We start from the raw sequence: 23,665 nt of genomic DNA, 5'->3' as shown, positions 1-23,665 counted from the left end.
ATTTAATCCACCTAGTGGTGAAAGGAACCTTTGTTATGCGGTCTTACTTGCTATTTGAGATAGAAATCGACACGTCTTCGGAAAATAATTCATCTATTGGTTAACGTTGCATTGTGCGTTGGTTTACATAAAATTTTTGCAAATTAAATAAGTTTACAAAATTTGAACAAACTAGAAGCACTTATAAATTTTGATAGTTCCTTTTCTCATGAAATTGCTGAGTAAGTTGTTACTAACAGGCTTGTTATTTCCTCACTCATTGAGCAAAAAGTGCAACTTTTTTTGTTCAACGCAATAAGCAGAACTGCTTTCAGAAATGAGAAGTAAATCCACGCAATGAGAAACAGACTAAACATAATGAGAAAAACTGACGCGCAGAAAAACTTCTTAATGCGCTCTTTAAATGAGCAACTTTCGGTTTTGCTCCCAGTCCTCTCGGTAGCAGCAGCACAGCACAGCACAGCAGTAAACGTGAAAACAAAACAACCGGTGCGCGTACAGCAACTATAGACTCAAAGGCGTCAAGACAATCAAAAGGCGTTAAATTTTGAATCTTAGCGGAGAATTACCTTTGTTTATAATGGGACTTTCCTGTTGGTGCGCGTCAAGAAGCAAATGCATGGGAATTCAAATGTTGTCATATCTAAATAACATTTTTCGCACTGTTGCCGTTGTGACATGTCTAACCATATGATGCAGTTGCGTTCACGGGCAGCCAAATTCAACCGAATATACTAAATGCAAGAATCATGATTCAACTGCATTAATGGGTTAATATTTTTCTGATGGCAATGACCGCTACTGACAATCGTCGTTTTTTCTCAACGCACTACCCATGTTAAAACTACTCGTAGTTGTCATACGTCAGCGCATCGCATCAACGTATTCAAAGTGTATTAACATTCTCCTCAATGAGTAGCACAGTGTGCGGTTGCTCATACAACTGCGTTCAGCAAGAAAGAGAAAAATTAAAATGAAACGGAGCAGAATAAATCGCGTCGAAGACTGAGCACAGTTTGAATTTTTCTCTTCTCTTTTTTTCTTCTGAGGAGGAACATTCCCTGGTTACTAATGTGGGTAAGTGCAAGTAAAAGTAAGTTGTAAGAAGAAATATTATTCTTTAACATATACATTGCGTAGTAAAGGTCTAGTTTATAGGTTTTTGAACTATGCATAATTTCCTGTAATGTCATTGTTAACGCCAAAATTAGAAATTCTACCCTAAATGATAGGAGATAATAGCACTCTCTTTCGTGCCAATAGACATTTTTTATACCAGTTGCTCTCTTACCTATATAATTAATTGAATTGCTATTACATAGTCAGTAAAATAAAGACTCTTATCGATCACACACCGCACATCCAAATCTCTATCGCGATCAATAAAGATTGGAGCACATAGGTGCCTCGTTTGTAAAATTACGCTAGTGTCGACTAAGACCAATCCATATCACAGCCGGTGCAGTACATTTACCTGACCCCACGATCCGGCGAATCAGTGCTTTGCCCGAACATTAATGGTCCTTCGAACCGGATTGTGAAAATTTTAACGCGAAAAAGTGTACTGCTCAAAACGTCTAATTCGATTAGACTTGTCGAACAATTGTGATACGGTGTTATTTCGGCGTCGATCTAGATTCGGCTATTACGGCTCATTTCGACATCTACCACCGGATCAGCTCGTCCACCATCGGATCAATCTTCAGCCACGAGATCAGGCCTGCCTAGTGGAGCAATTTTGCGGATTTATTAATTAATCATCCTCCATTGCGCGGGAACAAAGGAGCGGCGTGGCTTGGGTTTGAGAACAATAGGCTGGTAGCGTGAGTACAATTACTCAAAGTACAAAGGTGCGATTATTAATTGATGCATGCAATTTTCACTTAATCGTAAAAGGATTACTAATAAAATCACTAGTAAATAAGTGCAATTTTAGGGGAGTGCCAAATTACCTGGCTAAATGGCATCCTTACGTGAAATGGTTAAAACGGAACGAGGGCTTGGCGACTCGTTATCTAACCTCGAACAATTCGTTAAAGGCTACAATGCACAACGGGACCAATCGAAAATTGGTTCCCGTTTGGATCGATTAGAAGGAGTGTTTGCCGAATTCCTAGCAAATCGTGCAAAAATAGAATCTCGACAAGAGCAGGACTTGAATTTGGCAGGCGATTTAGGTGATCCCTAGGAAAGGCAAGTGAAAGTGGACGTTGAGACTACCAACAAATCTACTCGATTGGAATTCGAGAACAGATATTTCGATATTAAGGATTTCCTTCAGTCTCGACTAGCAAAACCGACTGCTGCTGCCTCTACCTCTTCCGTATCCTTGCCCAACCAACCGTTAGCATCACGAATTCCTCTCCCTGTATTTAAAATTCCTTTCTTTGACGGTAGTGTAAAAGACTGGCTTAGTTTCCGAGATGCATTTCAAAGCCGGATCGACAGGGAACCATCACTAACTGCAGTTGATAAGTTTCATTATCTTTTGACGGTGCTTACTAAGGATGCTAAGACGCTAGTGGAATCGATAGAGGTAACTGCAGCAAATTACGAAGTAGCTTGGTCAATGCTACAGGAACGGTTTGAAAACAAGAAGATTATCGCCCGGACGCTAATTAACGGAATTCTGGATTCGGAGCCGATGAAGAGAGAGTCTTTCGATGCGTTAGTCAATCTCATCGACTCGTTTGAGCGGAACATACTTCAATTAAAAAAGCTAGGTTTGGAACCTGATGGATGGTCTCATCTTATTGCTCACCTATTATATAGACGACTGGACTCAGATACCCAACGGCATTGGGAACGGACACACAGAAGCCGTGACGTGCCGAAGTACGATGAATTACTAAAATTTCTACGTGAGCATCTAACTACACTTCAACCTCTCGTTGCGGTGAAACAGCGCAGTTCCGATCAGCGTCATGAATCTTCAAAGCCTCCAGCGAGGCAAAGGATCGAATCAACTCTTACCACAACGGCATTATCAAAGAAGCCGTGCCCATTTTGCTAAAAACCGTCTCATTCTCCTTTCAAATGTGATTCCTTCCACAAGCTAAGTCCCATCCAAAGGCTTGAAGCAGTAAAACGAATTGGTCTCTGCCTAAATTGCCTTTCTCCTTTCCACTTGGTACGGGCGTGTTCCGGCACAGCATGTCGGGTTTGTGGCCAAAGGCATCACACCATGTTGCACATTAGACAATCGAATAATCCACCAGCTCAAAGGCAAGAGCCGAGTCACACTCAGCCAGTGCCAATTGCAACGCCTCCGAGTCAGGCCAGTGAATCAATGAATTCACTCGTTTCGCCAGTACAATCGCAAACCTTCGCTACTTCGCAGACCCTTCAGCCTTCTCAACCCATCTTAGCCCCCATCAGCAAATGATTGCAAATGATTGCCAGTCCATCTCCTACGGACAGCACCGTGTTTCTTGCGACGGCAGTTGTTAAGGTAGCAGACGACAACGGAAATACTCAATTGGCTCGAGTTCTTTTAGACTGCTGTTCAGAACGAAATCTTCTGAGTGAACGTCTCGCTCAAAAATTGGCCCTTTGCCGACAGGAGGACCCACTTTCTTTCCAGGGTGTTGGATCAATCCCTGCTAAATCTAAGCAATCTGCAATGGTAACGGTGGTTTCTCGTTGCTCGGATTACGCTGTAAATTTGAGGTTTCACATTCTTCCCGAATTCAAACCGATCATTCCATCGAACCGTGTTCCGGTGTCCACATGGAAATTGCCAACGTCTCTGTGTTTAGCTGATCCTCACTTCTATGTGCCAAATCGTATTGATGGAATCATTGGAGCTGAGGTGTATTATCAGTTGCTGCTAGGTGGCTTCGTTGAACTCGGTTCAAACATGCCGATTCTGAAGGAGACTGTTTTCGGCTGGATTATTTCCGGAAAGTGCGACACTACTTCTGGTCAGCAAACTGCACTGACAATGGTTTGCAGCAACGCCGATATTGAAAATCAACTTATTCGTTTTTGGGAACTCGAATCTTGCCAATCTGAAAATTCTCTTTCGATTGAAGAACGATTATGCGAAACGCACTTCTCTAGTACTACCGTTCGTGATTCTTCAGGGCGTTTTATAGTATCATTGCCAAAAAAGGAACCAGTTCTCGCCCAACTTGGGGATTCGTATGCAACAGCGTATCGTCGATTTTTAGCTCTCGAACGTCGTCTACAAGCAAAACCAACATTGAGGGATGCATATGCTGCATTCATTCGGGAGTATCAACTACTTGGACACATGTCACCTGTAGATCCGACAAAGGATAATGACACCCTAGCGAAACCATACTACATGCCCCACCACTGTGTAGAAAAACCGGACAGTGCAACTACGAAACTGCGGGTCGTCTTTGACGCATCCTGCGCCACCGATACAGGAGTATCCCTTAATGATGCACTTATGGTCGGTCATATCAAACAAGATGATGTATACAGCATCATTCTTAGATTTCGGTTACATCGGTTTGCCATTGTAGCCGATCTAGAAAAAATGTACCGTCAGGTGTTGGTACAACCATCGGACCGTCACCTGCAGCGAATTCTCTGGCGCGATTCTCCAAACGATCCCATACAGTGTTTCGAACTAAAGACCGTGACATACGGCACCGCTTCGGCACCATTCTTGGCCACACGTTGCCTACAGCAGCTTGCATTAGACGGAACTTCACTTTATCCAAGGGCAGCGCGTGCTCTTTCGAATAATTTTTATATTGACGATCTTCTCGGTGGCAGTAACATAGAGGAAGAAGGAACGGAGCTTTGCGGACAGCTCATTGCACTTCTTCAGTCGGCGGGATTTAAGTTGCACAAGTGGGCGTCAAATAATCCGAGTATTTTGAAAAACATTCCGGTGGAACTTCGAGAAAACCGACAGCTACTGGAAATCGATGCTTCTACATCTCCAGTAAAAACTCTTGGCCTTTTGTGGCAGCCCATTGATGATGTCTTTCGCTTCAAGGTACCTGAGTGGACACAAAGAACTGCAATCACAAAGCGAATAGTGTTATCGGATGCTGCCAGATTGTTCGATCCTCTTGGCCTTCTAGGGCCAACCATTCTGCTATCGAAACTTTTCATGCAGAAGTTGTGGGCATTGAAGCTTGCGTGGGATGTTCCATTGGAAGAGCCTTTGCAAAAATCCTGGAGAGAGTTTTGTGACGACCTGGAGGGTTTTCGTTCATTTTCTGTTCCACGATGGGCAGCTCCAGCTATTGGTGAATTCAGCATGGAACTGCACGGTTTCTGCGACGCATCGGAGCGTGCATACGGTGCTTGTTTTTTCCTTCGTACTGTAACTACTGAGGGAACTATTGCGGTGCATCTTCTTACGGCCAAGTCAAAGGTAGTTCCGTGCAATAACGGAAGGAAACAACGGCCAGTATCGTTGCCCAGACTGGAGTTGTCAGCGGCATTATTGCTAAGCCACTTATACGAAAAGGTGCAAGGAGCCTTACAATTCTCTGGTCGATCGTACTTTTGGACGGATTCAACAATTGTTATTCATTGGCTAGCGGCAGAACCCAGCCGTTGGAAAAAATTTGTATCTAACCGAGTTGCCGAGATCCAACACATCACGGCGGCCGGAATCTGGGGACACGTAGCGGGAATAGAAAATCCAGCAGATGCTGTCTCGCTCGGAATGCCAGCTTCTCAGCTAATCCACCATAATATCTGGTGGAACGGACCTACCTGGCTAAGCCAGTCGCGTAGGTTTTGGCCAAATTTGCTTAGAACCACCGATGATCTCTTTAGCGTAGACCTCTTGGAAGAAAGAGCCGTTACTGCGTTGACTGTAGTTCCTGTAACTAATCATATTTTTCAATTGAAATCATCGTTGACCGATCTCATGCGCGTAATTGCGTATGTTCGAAGATTTTACTACAATGCGAGAGAAGGGAACAGAAGCACCCGAGTGACTGGTCCACTATCCACAATTGAACTCGAAGCTGCGTTGCAAAATCTAGTTCGAATAGCGCAACAAGAATCCTTTTCCGAAGATATCCGTTCCATTCAAACCAATGGTCAAGTCAAGGTGACATCCAAATTGAAATCATTGTCACCAATCCTGGTAGACAATCTGCTTCGCGTACGTGGTCGTCTGCGCAATGCACTAGTTCCGTATGATCAAAAACAACCGATGATTCTCGACAGCAAGCATCCTCTCGCTCTTCTAATTGTGCGACATTATCATGTCAAACTTTTACATGCTGGACCCCAACTTTTGATGTCGTCAGTGCGGCAAAGGTTCTGGCCACTCAGACTCCGCAATCTGGCCCGTTACGTGATGCATCACTGTGTCACCTGCTTTCGCTGTAAGCCCAGCGCATCGGAACAGCTAATGGCAGATCTTCCGTCTGTTCGAGTATCACCTGTACTTCCGTTTTTAAATTCTGGTGTGGATTTTTGTGGTCCGTTCCATTTAAGACCACCTCATCGTAGAGCTGCCTCACAAAAATGCTACGCAGCAGTTTTTGTCTACATGTCAACGAAGGCTGTCCATCTGGAGCTCGTCGGCAGTTTATCTGCTGAGTCTTTTCTCGCCGCTCTGATACGATTTGCTGCCAGACGTGGTGTACCCAAATCCATCTACTGCGACAACGCCACGAATTTCGTCGGGACTCGTAGAATTCTGAACGAGTTCTTGGAATTGTTTCGTTCACAGCAAACCCGCATCGACATAATGCGTCAGTGCTCGGACGAGGGCATTGAGTTCTGCTTCATACCGCCAAGATCACCTCATTTCGGCGGGCTGTGGGAGGCCGCGGTTAAGGCTCTCAAAACTCATCTCTACAGGACACTGAAGACATCGCTTGTAACATCCGAACAAATGCTAACTATTCTCACCCAGGTAGAAGCTTGTCTAAACTCCAGGCCGTTAACTCAACTTAGCAACGATCCAGATGATATAGACGTTCTTACGGCAAGTCATTTCTTGGCGCACCGCCAATTAACTGCCATCCCGGAACCCTCATACGAGGAGGTACCCTCAAACCGTCTGTCGCAGTGGCAAACAATCCAAGAATACTTGCGTCGTGTTTGGAAGCGTTGGTCTACCGAATATCTGTCTAGTCTTCAGCAGCGTACTCGGTGGACTCACGAACGAAACAACATACAAATTGGTACGATGGTATTACTGCGAGAGGACAATTTGCCACCACTGAAATGGAGATTCGGTCGCGTGATCGAAATATTTGCTGGCAGCGACAATCGTATTCGTGTCATCAGCATTCGAACCAAAGAAGGCGTATATCAACGGGCAATCAACCGAGTCTGTGTTCTACCGATCGAAGACAACCAACCACTGAACACAGCAACGTTCCAGTCGTTCGAGGTTCCAGCAAACTAGGCAATGTTGGATGGGAGAGGGCCTTATGGTCCTCTCACAAGTTAAGTATCTACGTTCCATCAACTATGCGGGACCACATCTCCTCCACCTAAAGTCGACGTATTTTAACAGATACCTGATACCCAAATTGGAAATCACCACGTCCGATGTCCGAGGGTCAACCCACAACCATTGGTCGATGCTAACGAAGCAGCAGGAGCCAAGCAGCGGGTCTCTAGAGCAGCGGGAAGGTTAATCTACTTCAGCCGATGATGGACGAGATGCAGCAGAATCCATATTGATTGCAACCTGAACAATGATTACTTTATATTTAATTATGCTATATCATTATAATTATTACTTGAAATTCAAATTTCAACGGTGGGCGGAATGTTAACGCCAAAATTAGAAATTCTACCCTAAATGATAGGAGATAATAGCACTCTCTTTCGTGCCAATAGACATTTTTTATACCAGTTGCTCTCTTACCTATATAATTAATTGAATTGCTATTACATAGTCAGTAAAATAAAGACTCTTATCGATCACACACCGCACATCCAAATCTCTATCGCGATCAATAAAGATTGGAGCACATAGGTGCCTCGTTTGTAAAATTACGCTAGTGTCGACTAAGACCAATCCATATCACAGCCGGTGCAGTACATTTACCTGACCCCACGATCCGGCGAATCAGTGCTTTGCCCGAACAGTCATTCTATTTGATTCACATCAATAAAATTTTCTTGCATAAACTTCATCAATTTTTGTTAACCTTCGGTTACTCACGCTGTTGTATTTTGTACAACATGTATAGGTTTTTGAATGCCATATTGTTATATAGTTGCAAATCGTTGTTTAACTAACGTATGTTCTTCAGTAAACTTATTATGAGCAAAATGTCAGAAGTATTCAATGCATTAATACTTTAAATTGTTAGGAAAATAGATCAGCATAATCCGACATCACAGAAACGAAGCAAGCACCACGTGAGGTGGTTGGCCCCAACTGGAATTTTCTGTGTGTGTGAATTTGTGTGTGTGTGTGTGTGTGTGTGTGTGTGTGTGTGTGTGTGTGTGTGTGTGTGTGTGTGTGTGTGTGTGTGTGTGTGTGTGTGTGTGTGTGTGTGTGTGTGTGTGTGTGTGTGTGTGTGTGTGTGTGTGTATGTGTGTGTGTATGTGTGTGTGTGTGTGTGTGTATGTGTGTGTGTGTGTGTGTGTGTGTGTGTGTGTGTGTGTGTGTGTGTGTGTGTGTGTGTGTGTGTGTGTGTGTGTGTGTGTGTGTGTGTGTGTGTGTGTGTGTGTGTGTGTGTGTGTGTGTGTGTGTGTATGTGTGTGCAGCTCATTTTCTATCGCCTATTTCTCGGAGATGGCTAAACCGATTCATCCGCTATTACTTTTGTTTGAAAGGTATTTATGCCTAGTATATCACCATCCAGTTGTTTCGTGGTACGACGTTTCGTTTAAAAGTTATAGGCAAAAATGTGAAAACTACGTGACACGGTTTTCTCCGGAACTACACTACCAATTTTAATGATCTTAATACCAAATGAAAGCTCTTGCTATCGCTAAACTATGCAAAGTATATGGTAAGTGTAACACAAAAGAAATATGCAGTTTAAAAGTTACGCTTAAAAAACCAGTTTTGACAAGGTCCAAATGATCGCCTGTTTCTCAGAGATGGCCAAACCGATTTATGCGCTATTAGTTTTATTTGAAAGGTAATATAGCCGGAAAGATCGCTATTGAATGGTTTTTTGATTGGACTTTTAGTTTGAAAGTTATGAGCAATTGAAGTTACACGTTAAAATTTACAATACTTTACAGCGATTTTAACCAAGATAATCTATCTAGTTTCAATTGTTTTAGTATTAAACGTCTTAACACTGCAAATGTATTTGCCAAATTTCATAAGGATTGGTTCTACTGGTCAAAAGATATTTAAAAATGATTGATGAAATTTATTCAAGAAAACTTTAATGACCAAACGTTTAATGGGACCAAACCTCAAAAACAGAATAATATAGTAAAAGTGTGTAATTTTTCAACGGGTGTTTCTTTGCAGCAGTTAATTAATAAAATATAGCACATTTTCTTACACTTTTAGGGTCACCGTGAATCCGCTTAAAAGGGTGACACGAATTTTTTAATTTTGAAACGCGTCCAAAAAACTAGCGTCTTCACAAAAATTGTAGAACACACTAAAATAAGCAACTTTGTTGCAAATAGTAACTATCTATCTCTTACTGGTTGCGAAATTTAATGATTTGTTTAAAGAAACCAGTTTAAAATCAAGCAAAGCAAAGCCATGGGTGTAATCGTCCTTCAGAACTTGACCCTTCTTTATCGACAGACTTCGCAGCCGGTTATTAGAGTACAGGAAAATTAAGGGCTAGGGCAAAGATCCTATTAACTCTGTAACGGCACCGATCAGTCGAGATTCGAACATACGACGATTGGCTTGTTAGGCTAGCATTGTACCCCGAGGCTAACAGCCACTTTAAAATCAGTTCTGCTCAAAAATTCTGTACACACTGTTTTCATTGCTTTCATATGTTCTATAAAGTTATTTAGTACGTTAAAATACACACTGAAGATTGTTTATTGTTAGGATGCATATGGATGATAACTAGCACAGCATTAACAAACAGTTGAATTAAGTTCTGAAGACGTGTCGATTTCTGTATGATCATTTCCAGCTCAAAACGCTAAAAAAAGCATTTTTTACTCGACTATTTTCGATTGGAATTGGATTTTGAATGTGAAAATAGTTTCTTTCTAAACCTAATATTTGACGAGCAACATATCAAAAGGTCCAATGTGCAAGTGAAAGATTCTCTTTGCATCTCGTCTCTAACGCTTATTACGGCGGCATACATACACTTGAATGCGTCTATTTTGCATGAAACGGTTACTGGTGTTATTGGAAAGCTTATCCTTCAGAATAATTGGGTTGAAATGTATTTATGCCACCGTAATAAGCATAAGAGAGGAAACGCAAAGAGAATCTCTCATTTGCACATCGGACCTTTTGACATGTTGGTCGAGATTTCCATGTTTATCTGTAAGTAAAAAATGAAAAGGTTTGACAAAACGGATCTTTTTTAAAAAGGGGGTACTACCACTAATCGTATCAATCGGCACCAAATTTATGATGTTTGCTTTCTGACCTAAAATGAACAATCTGACAAAATTTGGTTCAAATCCGATTACACGGTTATCGGATACTTTGCATGTGTTGACTCTAATAGATAATTTTTAGATTTCACATCTGAATAACTTGAGAATGGCTGGGCCTAAGAAACAGTTTATATAAGAATTTAGTTCAAAGTGATACGTATATAATTTGACTCTGTCAGTTTTATGAAAATTACAAATTCAAATACAAAGCAAAAATAATATTTGAGCTGGAAATGCCCATATCAAATGGTATGGTATAACAAAGGTTCCTTTCACCACAAGGTGGATTAAATCGGGTTTTTGATTGGACGTTTAGTTTGAAAGTTATGAGCGACCGTATACGCCACACCAAAATTAACTATAATTTATAATGATTTTAACCAAGTTAATTTGCTTAATTTCAATTATTTTAATGTCACACGAGAGGTTTTGACACTATGAATATATATGCAAAATTTCATAAGAATTGGTTTTTCCGGTCAAAAGATATTAACCCTCGAACACTCGCGCTAACTTTTGTAACACAGTTACTCGCGCGCACAATAGCCCAAAACCAAAGAAAACGTTCGCACTAGAGTTTTGACTAGGAAAACTTGGTTTTAAGTTTATCCAACCTTTGGAAGAGTTTTTTGAAATTGAATGCTCTATCGTCTGGCAGAATTTAAATTTTGACTAATCCACCTAAAAGTAAAATAAAAAAAATTATTTTTCTTCAGTTTCAATATAACACATTGATGTGTTCTGCAAAGTTTTAGAGCATATTATTGCAAGAAACTTTGCTGAAGACAGTAACCTTCTATCTCTTCAGCGAAGATAGAGAAATCTTATTTTTCAGATTTTCTATTTCAGCTCGTTTTGTAATTGTTGTATGACTTTTTCATGTATTACAAAATTGTACAAATAGTGAAAATACACAACTTTACTGAATATAGGTATACTATGTCTGCTTGTTTAGGATCTGTAGAACTTTGATTATAAAACGTACCCTAATTTTGACTCCGAATTATTCGATTACCAACAGACGGATACATTTTAAACATTTTACATTTGTTGATAGTTTTTCTGCACCATTTTTCTATATGAAGAAACGAGAGAAAATGCCAGTTGGGGCCAATTGCGGTACAGCTCACATGCTGCTTGCTTCGTTTCTGTGATTTTCTGTCGGTTTATGCTGATCTATTTTCCTAACAATTTAAAGTATCAATGCATCAAATGTTCCATCAAGGAGATCCAGCGGCGCATCCAAGCGGGAAATCGGGCCTACTTTGCCCTTCGTAAAACGCTACGATCAGGAAGCATACGCCGCCGCACGAAGCTAACAATGTACAAAACCATTATTAGACCGGTAGTTCTTTATGGACTTGAAGCCGTGACGCTGCTTACGGAGGACATACGCGCCCTTGCCGTGTTTGAGCGGAAAGTGCTGCGGACGATATTTGGCGGAGTACAAACTGAAAGCGGAGAGTGGCGGAGGCGTATGAATCACGAGCTACAGGCACTGCTTGGGGAGACTCCCATCGTACATCTAGCGAAAGTTAGCAGGTTACGGTGGGCCGGACACGTCGTAAGGATGCCGGACGACAGTGCGACGAAAACGGTCCTCTTCAACAACCCCACCGGCACCAGGAACAGGGGGGCCCAACGTGCACGATGGCTCGACCAGGTCGAAAGCGATTTGCGACTTCTGAGACGACTAGGAAATTGGCGACGAGTGGCCCAAGACCGAGTTGAATGGAGACGAGTGCTTGAAACAGCACGAGCCACCCCGGCTCTATGCTGCTGAAGAAGAAGAAGATGCATCAAATAATTCTGACATTTTGCTCATAACCAGCCAGGTTACTGACATAATTAACAACAGTCTTGATCAGTTTAAAGCGAACAATCTGGCTAGCAACCCATCAATTACGGTCACACCGATTAATGGCAATTCATCTTATGCCGATGTTACCCGTGTAGCACAAAATACCACGTCATACGATCTAGAAGTCGGTCAACTTCGCTCAGGTAAAAGACGTATTCCATCCAGCTCACAAAAGTCCCCTTTGGCTCAGCCCAGCAAACAACAACCTCAGTCTACTTCATCTGCTGTGAACAATAAATTGCCCGTTTCTAAAACCAAAACAGTGAGCGATTTGGAGCAGACTATTTCGTTTAAGCCGCTGAAAGACCAAACAGCAGATGCAACCAAACGTGAAATTTGCAATAAGCTGGACCCTATTGAATTTGCTGTTAAAAGTCTACGATGCAAAGATAACGGTGCACAGTGGAAAATATTGGGACAAAACACCCAAAATGGAGTTAAAGTTTTTCATGAAGTATTATTTTTCTATGAAAGTAGACAGACTAAATAACTTAATTGCAAAATTTCAAAGTGCTGGGAATGATACAGCTTTTTGGAGAAATTTTTGAATCTGAGGTTTGTGTGACAACTTCTCATATTTTTCATTCAACGCAAATTTCGAAAAACGGTTTTTAATCGTATCCTGTTAGGTATTTGCATACAAAAAACGTGATTTGGCATTGAAATGGTTATAGATTAGCACCTTATTTTGCAGATTGACGAAAATCAAGTACACTCTAAAATATATTTGCTTCAAATCTCCAAATAGTAACACACATGTGACTTCGCATTTTCAAAGTTTAGCATCTTTTTTTGGGAACGGAAGGTAACCGTCATTTTTTCATATTCTATGTAGAATTTAGTCTACTTTCCAAAAATCATATCCGCATTTTGCGCAGATTTGCGCAAAGACTAAAAATATTGAATTTTATAGAACCATGTGTTTTTAGGCAATTCCACTTTGTAATTACTTCAAGCAATACTGTTACAGATATTTTTAAAGTAAATCTTTGAGCATTTAGCAGGTACAGGTTAGTACCAGGTCGACAGAGCAGAAGTGACACTTTGATATTCAAATTTTAGTGAATAAACATGGTTATTGGCTGGAGAAAGCGCTATTTTTTAAATTCAAAATTTACTTTTAAATGTGGCGCAACCTTATGATTTGCTGAGTGTTACAAGGTCATTACTACTTCTCCTAATTATCCCAATACAAAAAAACACAAAATAAAAATAATAGTTCAAGTAGTTATGAAACTTTTCTTAGAGAATTATTTTAGAGACACCCTAATTATTGATTTTTTTAATATTTGAAAACTTTAAGTTTTAGTGGTCAATTTGGTTCACAGTTATATACAAAATATGTAAGTTCCATGCTACTTTGCCAATTTTATTAGTTTTGTCTCAGTTTTGTTCTGACTGGCGCCACTGTGCGGTGAGGTTATCGTAAGATGTGATTGCAAAGAGTCCGCCAAAAACCGACTAGCCAATAATTACACTATTAGCATTGAATTGCCGCTTAAGCCGAGGGTAAAAATCGTTGGGCTTTCCGATGAAATATCTAAAGAGGATTTGGTCATGAAACTAAGCATGAAACTAAGTCATGAAACGAAGCAGAATAATTTATCTAGCACTGCAGATTTGAAAATCATTCGCTTCCAAAACAATGACAAGCAGTCTATTCCCGTCACGGCCATCGTTGAAACTGATCCGAATGCTTTTGCACACTTGATCAATCTGAAATATGTTAACATTGGTTGGGACCGATGCAAGGTTACTGAGCATGTTAATGTTTTACGTTGCTTTAAGGGGGCATAGTACTTTTTACACCATATTTTTGGCCGTATTTCAAATATTTTTTTCTCGATAACGCGGAAGGCGAATTGATTCGGGTTTTTTGCATTCTAAACATTGTATTTTATACTAATATTTACAATTTTGTTTATACATAGGAACCTCTTCCCTCCTCCCCTACGGCTCCTTGAACATGATCATTCGAAAAAAAACATGAATTGCGGTACCATGGATTGGCGCTCGGGGGCTTATCCGAAATGAAAAATTCTAAAACGACATGAAAGTACATTAAATTATCTCGGGTTTGACCCATCCTTTTTTTAAAATTCGAACGCATAACAAAATGGCGGACATTCAAATATAAAAGTAAGGTTTTTAGTAGAAAAAATTGACTTTAAACATTTCTCAAAAATACAAAAATTGCAATATCGAAAAAAGGATGGGTCAAACACTAGATAATTTCGTTGGCTTTAAAACAAAAAAAGAATCATGAGAATTGCTCGAGCCGTTCTTGAGATATTTATGGTACCGACTTTCAAAACCTTTCGAGAAAAACGGCATTGAAGTTTTTATGCGCTGTGCAATTGTTCCAGACATGCGCGGTACAAATGACTGTAACTTTGTCATTTTTTGGAATTCATCGAAACGGTTTCAAACACATATGCTAAAAATGTTAATCTTTTGGTATAAACAATAAAAAAAATTCGATTTTTTAGAATTGAAAAAGTACTATGCCCCCTTAACTGCTCAGAATATGGCCACAAATCATCAGAATGTACTAATCTGATTTGCTGTCCCATATGTGGTGAATCGCATAATGCAAAAGATTGCCGAGCTGGTTTCCAAAAATGCGTAAACTGTTGTAAATTTAACACTCTGCACAAGCTTACTGCTGATAATATGCTGGACACTTGTCACTCGGCATGGAGCACGGTGTGCTCTCTCTATCAGAAGCGTTTGCATAAAGCACGTTCGAGGATTGATTTTTATACATACCAACTATTACCGATCGCTGACAAGTTACATGTATGTAACGCAATGAACCCAACATCTGGATATGCACATTCTGACGCTTACACTGGCGGCTTCGAGCTTGGATTCCGGTCTGGTGACGCAAAAACCACTCAGCTGCTCCCAGTTACATCATACGATTCAGCATTAACTATCACTCTTGAAGGTAAAAACACTAGTATATGTCCATCCGAAGCGATGGATGATACTACACACCGTAATCGCCAAACATCTTTCCAGTCGAATATCCCAGGCATTGACGACCCCAATTCGCATCCGGAATTTAGGAGAAAATCATTTGGTTGATTGTAGACCTGCAAATATGGATGTTCCTGCTTGTGCTTGTTCCTGCTCAAAACACTAGAGGGCTTCGTACCAAGGTTGACAACTTCTTTTTGGCTATGCTGGATGCTCAATACGATGTAATTGTTCTTACCGAGACATGGTTGAATGAGCAGTTTCTCTCAACCCAGCTCTTCGGCCATCGGTACACAGTGTATCGTAGGGATCGTGATGTAAAGGCGACAGGGAAAAAAGAGGTGGAGGAGTTCTCATTGCAGTATCAAATAAGCTGGGCTCAAAGTGCGTATCTGTATCTATTGATGCCGATCTAGAGTATTTATGGGTGCGTATTTTTACTGTTATTGCCAATGTCTGTATAGGGGTAGTTTACTTGCCGCCTGAATATGCTATCGATCATAACTACATAAAGCGATATGTTGAAAGCGCCAAATTGTCGATTCCTTGGAAATTCACGATCTTCATTTTCTATTTGGGGATTTTAACCAGTCTAATCTGGTTTGGAAAGAAGGTGTTACTGGCTATTTATTTGCCCATCCAACCGAATCGTCATTCAGTAGATCCAGCTCCATTCTTATTGATGGCATGTCGCTACTTAACATGAAGCAACTGAATCACATCGTTAATTGTAGAAATCGCATTCTTGATTTAGTGTTTGCCAATGAAAATGCTTTAGAAGAGTGTAGTATCAGTGAAGTTGTTGAACCACTTATTGAACTGGACTCGTACCACCCTGCTCTACTCGTTTTACTGCGCTGTTCCGTTCCTGTCTCTCTTACCGAGCCAATTGAGAATGCTCAGTTTGATTTTCGAAGGACTGATTTTGCTGTTTTGCACCGTGCGATCGCACAAGTTGACTGAGCGCCTTTATACAATGCTGTGAATGTCGATGAAGCAGTATCTTACCTGAATAATACACTGCGAGCACTATTTATCCTACATGTTCCCAAGCCTCGACCAAAACCTAACCCTGCCTGGTCAAACCGTCGTTTACGTGAATTAAAAAGTGGACGTGCGAGAGCTCTTCGATACTACTCGAATAATCGGAACCCGTACACGAAAAGAGAGTTTGTACTCGCAAGCAATGCTTATAGAGACTATAATCGTCAACTATATTCCCTACATGTTCAGCGAACTCAAAATGACTTGAAACGCAACCCCAAAAGTTTTTGGTCATTTGTGAACGGGAAACGAAAAACACTGGGTCTGCCATCGGTAATGTCTAACAACGATGATTTGGCAAGCTCTCCGCGTGAAATTTGTGAATTGTTTGCCGGGCACTTTGCCAGTGTATTTAAAAACGGATTTATTTTTGCACAGCAAATGGACGAGGCACTTCTGAATGTTGAACAGGGTATTTTAGAAATGCGGAATGTGACGTTTACGGAAGCAGACATTAAAAATGCGATCTACAAACTAAAGTCATCGTGGCGGCCTGGACCGGATGGCATCCCACCGATTATTTTTAAAAAATGTTGTGATGCTCTTTGTGCACCTCTCACTGCTGTTTGTAACCAGTCCATATCGCAATCGACGTTCCCAGATGCCTGGAAGGAGTCCATCTTACTTCCTGTATACAAGAAGGGAGATCGTGCTGATGTGGCTAACTACCGTGGAATTACATCTCTGAGCAGTGGCTCGAAACTGCTTGAAATCCTTATAAGTAAACAGCTGATGTACGAGGCAAAACGACACATCTCTTGTGATCAGCACGGATTCTACCCTGGACGATCCACTGTCACTAATCTAGCGGAATTTACATCATATTGTGTACGGAAAATAGAAAATGGTGCTCAAATTGACACAGTGTACACTGACCTGAAAGCTGCCTTCGACCGTGTGGATCACAATCTGCTTGTAGCTGAAATAGAGCGTATGGGTGCAGCGTCGAGCTTTGTTAACTGGTTGAAATCGTACTTAGTGAATCGCCGCCTCTCAGTAAAACTAGGTAACGCATCTTCTAGCGAATTTCGCAATCGATCTGGCGTACCACAAGGAAGCAATCTCGGGCCCCTTCTGTTTCCTTATTTTTCAACGACGTGTGTACTGTGCTTCCAAAAGGCTGTAGATTGCTCTACGCTGATGACCTGAAAATTTACGTACTGGGCAAATCATTTGAAGATTGCCAAACATTGCAAAAGCTCATCGATATCTTTGTGGAATGGTGTCGAAAGAATGAACTTTCTATTAGTGTGTGCAAGTGTTCGGTTATTTCCTTTAACCGTAAAAAAGAACCCATTACTTGGAGTTATCACATCGGCAACGAGCGCTTGGAAAGGGTATATGTTGTTAAAGATCTAGGAGTGATACTTGACTCGCATCTTAACTTTCGGGAGCACTACTCCTACATTATATCCAAGGCCAATCAAAATTTGGGTTTTATATTTCGAGTGTCCAAAGAGTTCAGAGATCCGTACTGTTTACGCGCTTTGTACTATTCTATCGTTCGGTCTATCTTGGAATACGCTGCTGTAGTTTGGAGCCCTTACACTGGAATTTGGTCTTCCAGACTTGATGCAGTTCAACGGAATTTTTTACGATACGCATTGAGACACCTTCCCTGGCAAAACCCTTCAGTGCTCCCGCCGTATCAAGACCGTTGTAAATTACTCGATATGGAAACTCTCGCTAAAAGGAGAAATATTGATAGGATACTCTTCATCAGGAAAGTTTTGCTGGGCGAATTGGACTCTCCAAATATCCTCGCTCAAATTAACATAAACGCTGCTCCACGTGCCCTTCGCAGCTCAGATTTTCTTCGGCTGGATTTTAGAAGAACTGATTACGGACAAAATGAGCCAATCAGAGCTATGTGTTGTATGTTTAATCGTGTATATAGTCACTTTGATTTTAATTGTTCTGCTAATTGTTTTCGAAATCGCTTGCAAAGTTTGAATGTAATCTAGTTAGCCTGTTAGTAGTAATTTAGTACGTTTTATTCATGTAGACACTGTTGTCAGATGGATCAATGTTAATAAATAAATAAATAACAAGTTTATTGAAGAACACACATTAGTTAAACAATGATTTGTAACTATATAACAATATGGCAATCAAATAGAATGGCATTACAGCAAATTATGCATAGTTCAAAAACCTATAAACTAGACCTTTGCTACGCAATGTATATGTTAAAGAATGATATTTCTTCTTACAACTTACTTTTACTTGCACTTACCCACATTAGTAACAACTTACTCAGCAATTTCATGAGAAAAGGAACTATCAAAATTTATAAGTGCTTCTATTTTGTTCAAATTTTGTAAACTTTTTCAATTTCCAAATATTTTATGTAAACCAACGCACAATGCAACGTTAACCAATAGATGAATTATTTTCCGAAGACGTGTCGATTTCTATCTCAAATAGCAAGTAAGACCGAATAGCAATGGTTCCTTTCACCACTAGGTGGATTAAATCAGGTTTTTAGTTTTGGGCTATTGTAAGCGCGAATAACTGTGTTACAAAAGTTAGCGCGAGTGTTCGAGGGTTAATATCTTTTTACCGGAAAAACCAATTCTTATGCAATTTTGCATATATATTCGTAGTGCCAAAACCTCTCGTTTGGTATTAAAATAATTGAAATTAGGTAAATTATCTTGGTTAAAATCATTATAAATTAAAGTTAATTTTGGCGTGGTGTATACGGTAGCTCATAACTTTCAAATTAAACGTCCAATCAAAAAACAATTCAATAGTGATCTATCCGACTATATTACCTTTTAAATGAAACTAATAGCGCATAAATCGGTTTGGCCATCTCTGAGAAACAGGCGATCATTTGGACCTTGTCAAAACTGGTTTTTTAAGCGTAACTTTTAAACTGCATATTTGTTTTCAATGAAATTTGGTAAAAAGTTTAGCAATAGTAAGTGCTTTCATTTGATACTAAGATCATTAAAATTGGTTGTGTAGTTCTGGAAAAACCGTGTCACGTAGTTTTCACATTTTTGCCTATAACTTTTAAACGAAACGTCATACCACGAAACAACTTTATAGTGATATATACTAGGCATAAATACCTTTCAAACAAAAGTAATAGCGGATGAATCGGTTTAGCCATCTCCGAGAAACAGGCGATTGAAAATGAGCTGCACACACATACATACACACACATACATACAGACATTGCTCAATTCGTCGAACCCTATCGATTGGTATATGACACTTGGCCCTCCGGGCCTTGGTTCTATTTCGCGTTTTTCGACCAGTTTCTAAACCTTTGTTATATAGTATAACAAAGGTAAAAAAAATTAAAAATACGCGCTATATTAAATCGATACCACTAAAAAATATATTTATTCAATGGTGTATGAAAATCTGCAAATTTCATGCAATATTAAGCATAATACAACAACGCTTCAAAGCCTAAGATTGTGATTCGATAGTACGTACATTTCGGTAATACGTACGCTAAACGAAGCAAAGGTGTACGTACTATCGAGGTATACCTGTACTATATATTTACTACTATATATTTACTGTACTATATATTTATATATTTATAGAAAGGCAAAAAGATTCCGTTCATTAAGATTAACCTACCATTATTGCAAATATCAATAGAAGGTTGCAATACTTCTTTCCATGGTAACTTTCCGAATCTTTTGTGTGCTTCCCAATAACCTTTTAGTTCGCCTGGTGTTGCAATTGATAGGGGTCCTTCATTCGTAGTTGAAGGATCATGTACATGCATGTCTTCGGTTGCTGCTTTCGCCGATATTTCCCGTGCATCCAGAGTGTACGCTAAAATTCATAAATTATTATGGAAAAACATATATTAATCTGAGCACTAACCTTTGTTCTCTTCCTTTATATAAATATTCATGATGAATCCGCCACCGATTCCCATAGATTGCATGTTGGTTAGTCCTACATTGATGTGAAAAAAGGATTTTTTTTAACAAGTTGATTTATTGTATAATTGTTAAAAACTGATTGCCCGATCTAACTCCTTTTTTTATTTGAATGTGTCTACTCTCTAAGTTCCCCTTATGTTGTCCCTCACCCAGGTGTAAATCTGTCTTCTTCTTACAGGAACTTACAGGTCTTACAGGAATTATAAATCGACGCAAAACCTGTTTTACGTTTTTGAACCTCCTCTTTGTTGATGGCCACGTTCTGTCCCCTTTCAGAAATTCAGCAACTGGTATAACTGATATCGTTTCAAATGCAAGAAAAACGCACCCTTCTACTCATTTGAACCTATCTCTTCCCTTATAAGAGACCGTCTCTCGCTTTTTTCGCCTTCTTTTATGACAAAAAATATGTGTTTGACGAACGTCGTTTGATTAAGAACAGTCCAGAAGTTTCGAAGCTGGGGCGGAATATACATTCATACTCACGATTCTCGACCCACTATCTGTCGGTTCCTTCCCAGCCAGCTTCCCCTTCTGTCACGTAGCTATGTAGGAAATGTAAAGCGCGTTCGAAACGTCTAACATAAGCAAAATTGTTTGAAGCAAATACGAAGGTGCACGTATATCTCATAAAATCATTCTCAAATATTAGATAATAAGCAAACAGTGGATATGTATTAATCGATTAAATTATTATTAATCAGGATTTGAAATTTATATTGATTAAGCTAAAAACTAAATAAGGAGGAAGAACTCTGGTACCCTTAACCAAATAAGTATTGGTATCTTGGTAAGCAATCGATGAGATGCGATCATGATGATAATTAAAGAGATCGGGTCAGAATAAAAAATACTCTTGAGCTTTAAGCATGTGCCTCACATCAAGTAAGCCAAAAGTCCCTATAAACTTTTGACAAGTATTTCACATATTAGGATACACGTTTTCATCCTCAAAAGGACGGTTTCTGGTAATTTATACAACTGTTAAAAATATCGACTTTCTTCTCTTGGGCAATACAACAGCTGGAATGTTTGGCAGAACACCTTAATCAACTCCGAAGAAACGTTTGCTCGTTTCTCCATCGATACGAAAGGCCAGTTGCGAAAGATACTGGTCTTCTTGTCGTCACACAACCTACGTTGCCTGCGGCTAAATCCAAAATTTCAGCTGCGAAATCACTGCTGCTGGTTCATGGCCTCACGTAATTTTGCTTTCTCAGCAAACAATGTCAAACTAGCGGGTCTTTCCCGTTCCCTGCTTTGCCAGATGGGTGTGAGACGAAACGTTTGCAACGATAAACAAACTGATGAAAATTTAGCCGATTTTCGACTAACCTTTTGTTTTATGCTAAAGTAACGAGCGGCTAAAAAGGTGGTAACTACGAAAGGCAGAAATGAAGAATCACTAAAAAAGGGCCGGCCTTCGAAGATATATTGTTGTTGCAGTTTAAAAACGTAATAATCGACGTGCGACATTCGGTTTTATTCTTGTTGTGTGTGTCGCAACTATGTCGCACGTGGTGCGCTGTATAGCGCATCAATGAGCGAACACCTCACATTCGGGAATAAAACCAAATGTCGCAGGTTGATTATTACGGTTTTCAACTGCAACAACAATACTTTGGCCTATTGCTTGGCATAGTTTCTGTAAAGGCAGCGGACTGGTTCGTGCTCTCGGCGTCGGCGTCCTTGCAGTCGCAAAGAGGATTGGAAAAGTACACTTCCAAAAAAAAGAGAACAGGAAGGCGCGCAAAGCTGCATAGGCATCCCGATTTGTTCAATACGTTCGATGATCACCTTTCTCGAAGTTACATCCAAGCAATTGTTGTTGTTAATCTTGCAAGTTTGAGTTATAATGATAATCTATGGTAGATGGACCTTGTTTTCCACATCTACACAGCACTTAACCGCTCTTGTGGTGGCGTTACACCAATCGTAAGGATAATAGTTACCGAGCGGACGACTTTAGCAGGCTGACTAAGAATCTGCAGTATGGATTTCTTTTTTGGTGTCCGGGGTGTCTGGGTGCAGATCCCGGTTCAAAGTAGAAGTGTCCACTGCGATGGTTCTATGCTACTGCTTGAGTTTATTGACGAAACCGTTCTATTTTATATATAACTAGCTGACCCGACAAACCTCGTATTGCCACAAATTGAACTATGTTGTACATAAATCCTCAATCTCGGGTGACCTTTATCACAATCTCGAGTTTTGCAAGTTTCTGAGGAGTTCATGGGTGTTGTAACATACAAATTTTCCTCACAGTACAATAGAAAACAACTCCCTCATTGCTTAGCCTGATAAAATAAAGCGGATAGCATTTAAACATTCGCCATCATTACAAACCATTTCACCGGATAACACGGAATATAGAGTTTCGCAGAATACCATTTCGCGAAAAACCTTACGTGGGATGTACCATTTCACGGAAAATCTTTTCGTACCATTTTGCAGGGGTGACCCAACTGAAGGAACGTAATAGAGGTCAGTAGATCTAGGAAAAAAAAACAAACCCCCCCGGCAGTGGCCGGCGCTTCCGACCGCAGGTCGCCGGCAACACTCCCGGCCTGTGTCCGTCTCGCCCTGAATCATCTAATGTTACTATTGATAGTTTCAGGTGGTCTTGTTATTGACTAATGTTTTATGAAAGAGTCTAAAATTTCTCGAGTTTGATTAGTTTTTGAATTACGCAAAAATTTCTGTTTTATTTGTATGAGAGTCCTTATCCCCCTACCACAGGGGTGAGGAGTCTCAAACCCTCATAAAAAATTTCCTGCCTCCAAAACCCCCCACATGCCAAATTTGGTTCCATTTGCTTGATTAGTTCTTTAGCTATGAGGATATTTGTAATTCATTTGTATAGGAGCCCGCCCCCCACTATTGAAGGGGCAAGGGGTCATAATTCCCTTCCTACAGAGGAAAGGGGTCTCAATTCGCTATAGAAAAAAAGTACCTACAAATACACCCACATGCCAAATTTGGTTCCATTTGCTTGATTAGTTCTCGAGTTATGAGGAAATTTGTATTGAAGCCCCCCCTCTTAAAGGGGAGAGTAGTTATAACTCCCCTTCTAAAGAGGGGAGGGGTCTCAATTTACCATAGAATAAAATTTCGTCACCAAAAACACCCACATGCCAAATTTTGTTCTATTTGCTTGATTAGTTCTCGAGTTATGCAGAAATTTGTGTTTCATTTGTATTGGAGCCCCCCCTCTTAGTGGGGGGAGGGGTTCTAACCATCACTAAAACCTTTCCTGGCCCCAAAAACCTCTACATGCAACTTTTCACGCCGATTGGTTCAGTAGTTTTTGATTCTATAAGGAACATCCCGACAGAAATCC

General features: G+C 40.3%; 1 protein-coding gene across 1 annotated transcript in view; it reads right to left on the bottom strand.

Moving 5' to 3' along the window:
- The window catches only part of LOC128745938 (glutathione hydrolase 1 proenzyme-like), a 322,529-nt gene extending 302,202 nt beyond the window's left edge, over nt 1-20,327 (bottom strand). Inside the window, exons 1-2 of the mRNA XM_053842999.1 lie at nt 20,264-20,327; nt 20,012-20,212 (exon numbers count right to left, since the gene is read on the bottom strand). Coding sequence (XP_053698974.1) covers nt 20,012-20,212; nt 20,264-20,327 — 265 coding nt within the window. The remainder of the gene's footprint in view (nt 1-20,011; nt 20,213-20,263) is intronic.
- Nucleotides 20,328-23,665: the final 3,338 nt, after the last annotated feature.

This window comes from Sabethes cyaneus, chromosome 1, assembly GCF_943734655.1.
Source record: "Sabethes cyaneus chromosome 1, idSabCyanKW18_F2, whole genome shotgun sequence".
Taxonomy (NCBI): domain Eukaryota; kingdom Metazoa; phylum Arthropoda; class Insecta; order Diptera; family Culicidae; genus Sabethes; species Sabethes cyaneus.
Note: the sequence above shows the minus strand (reverse complement) of the source record. Positions and strands in the feature narration are given on the sequence as shown.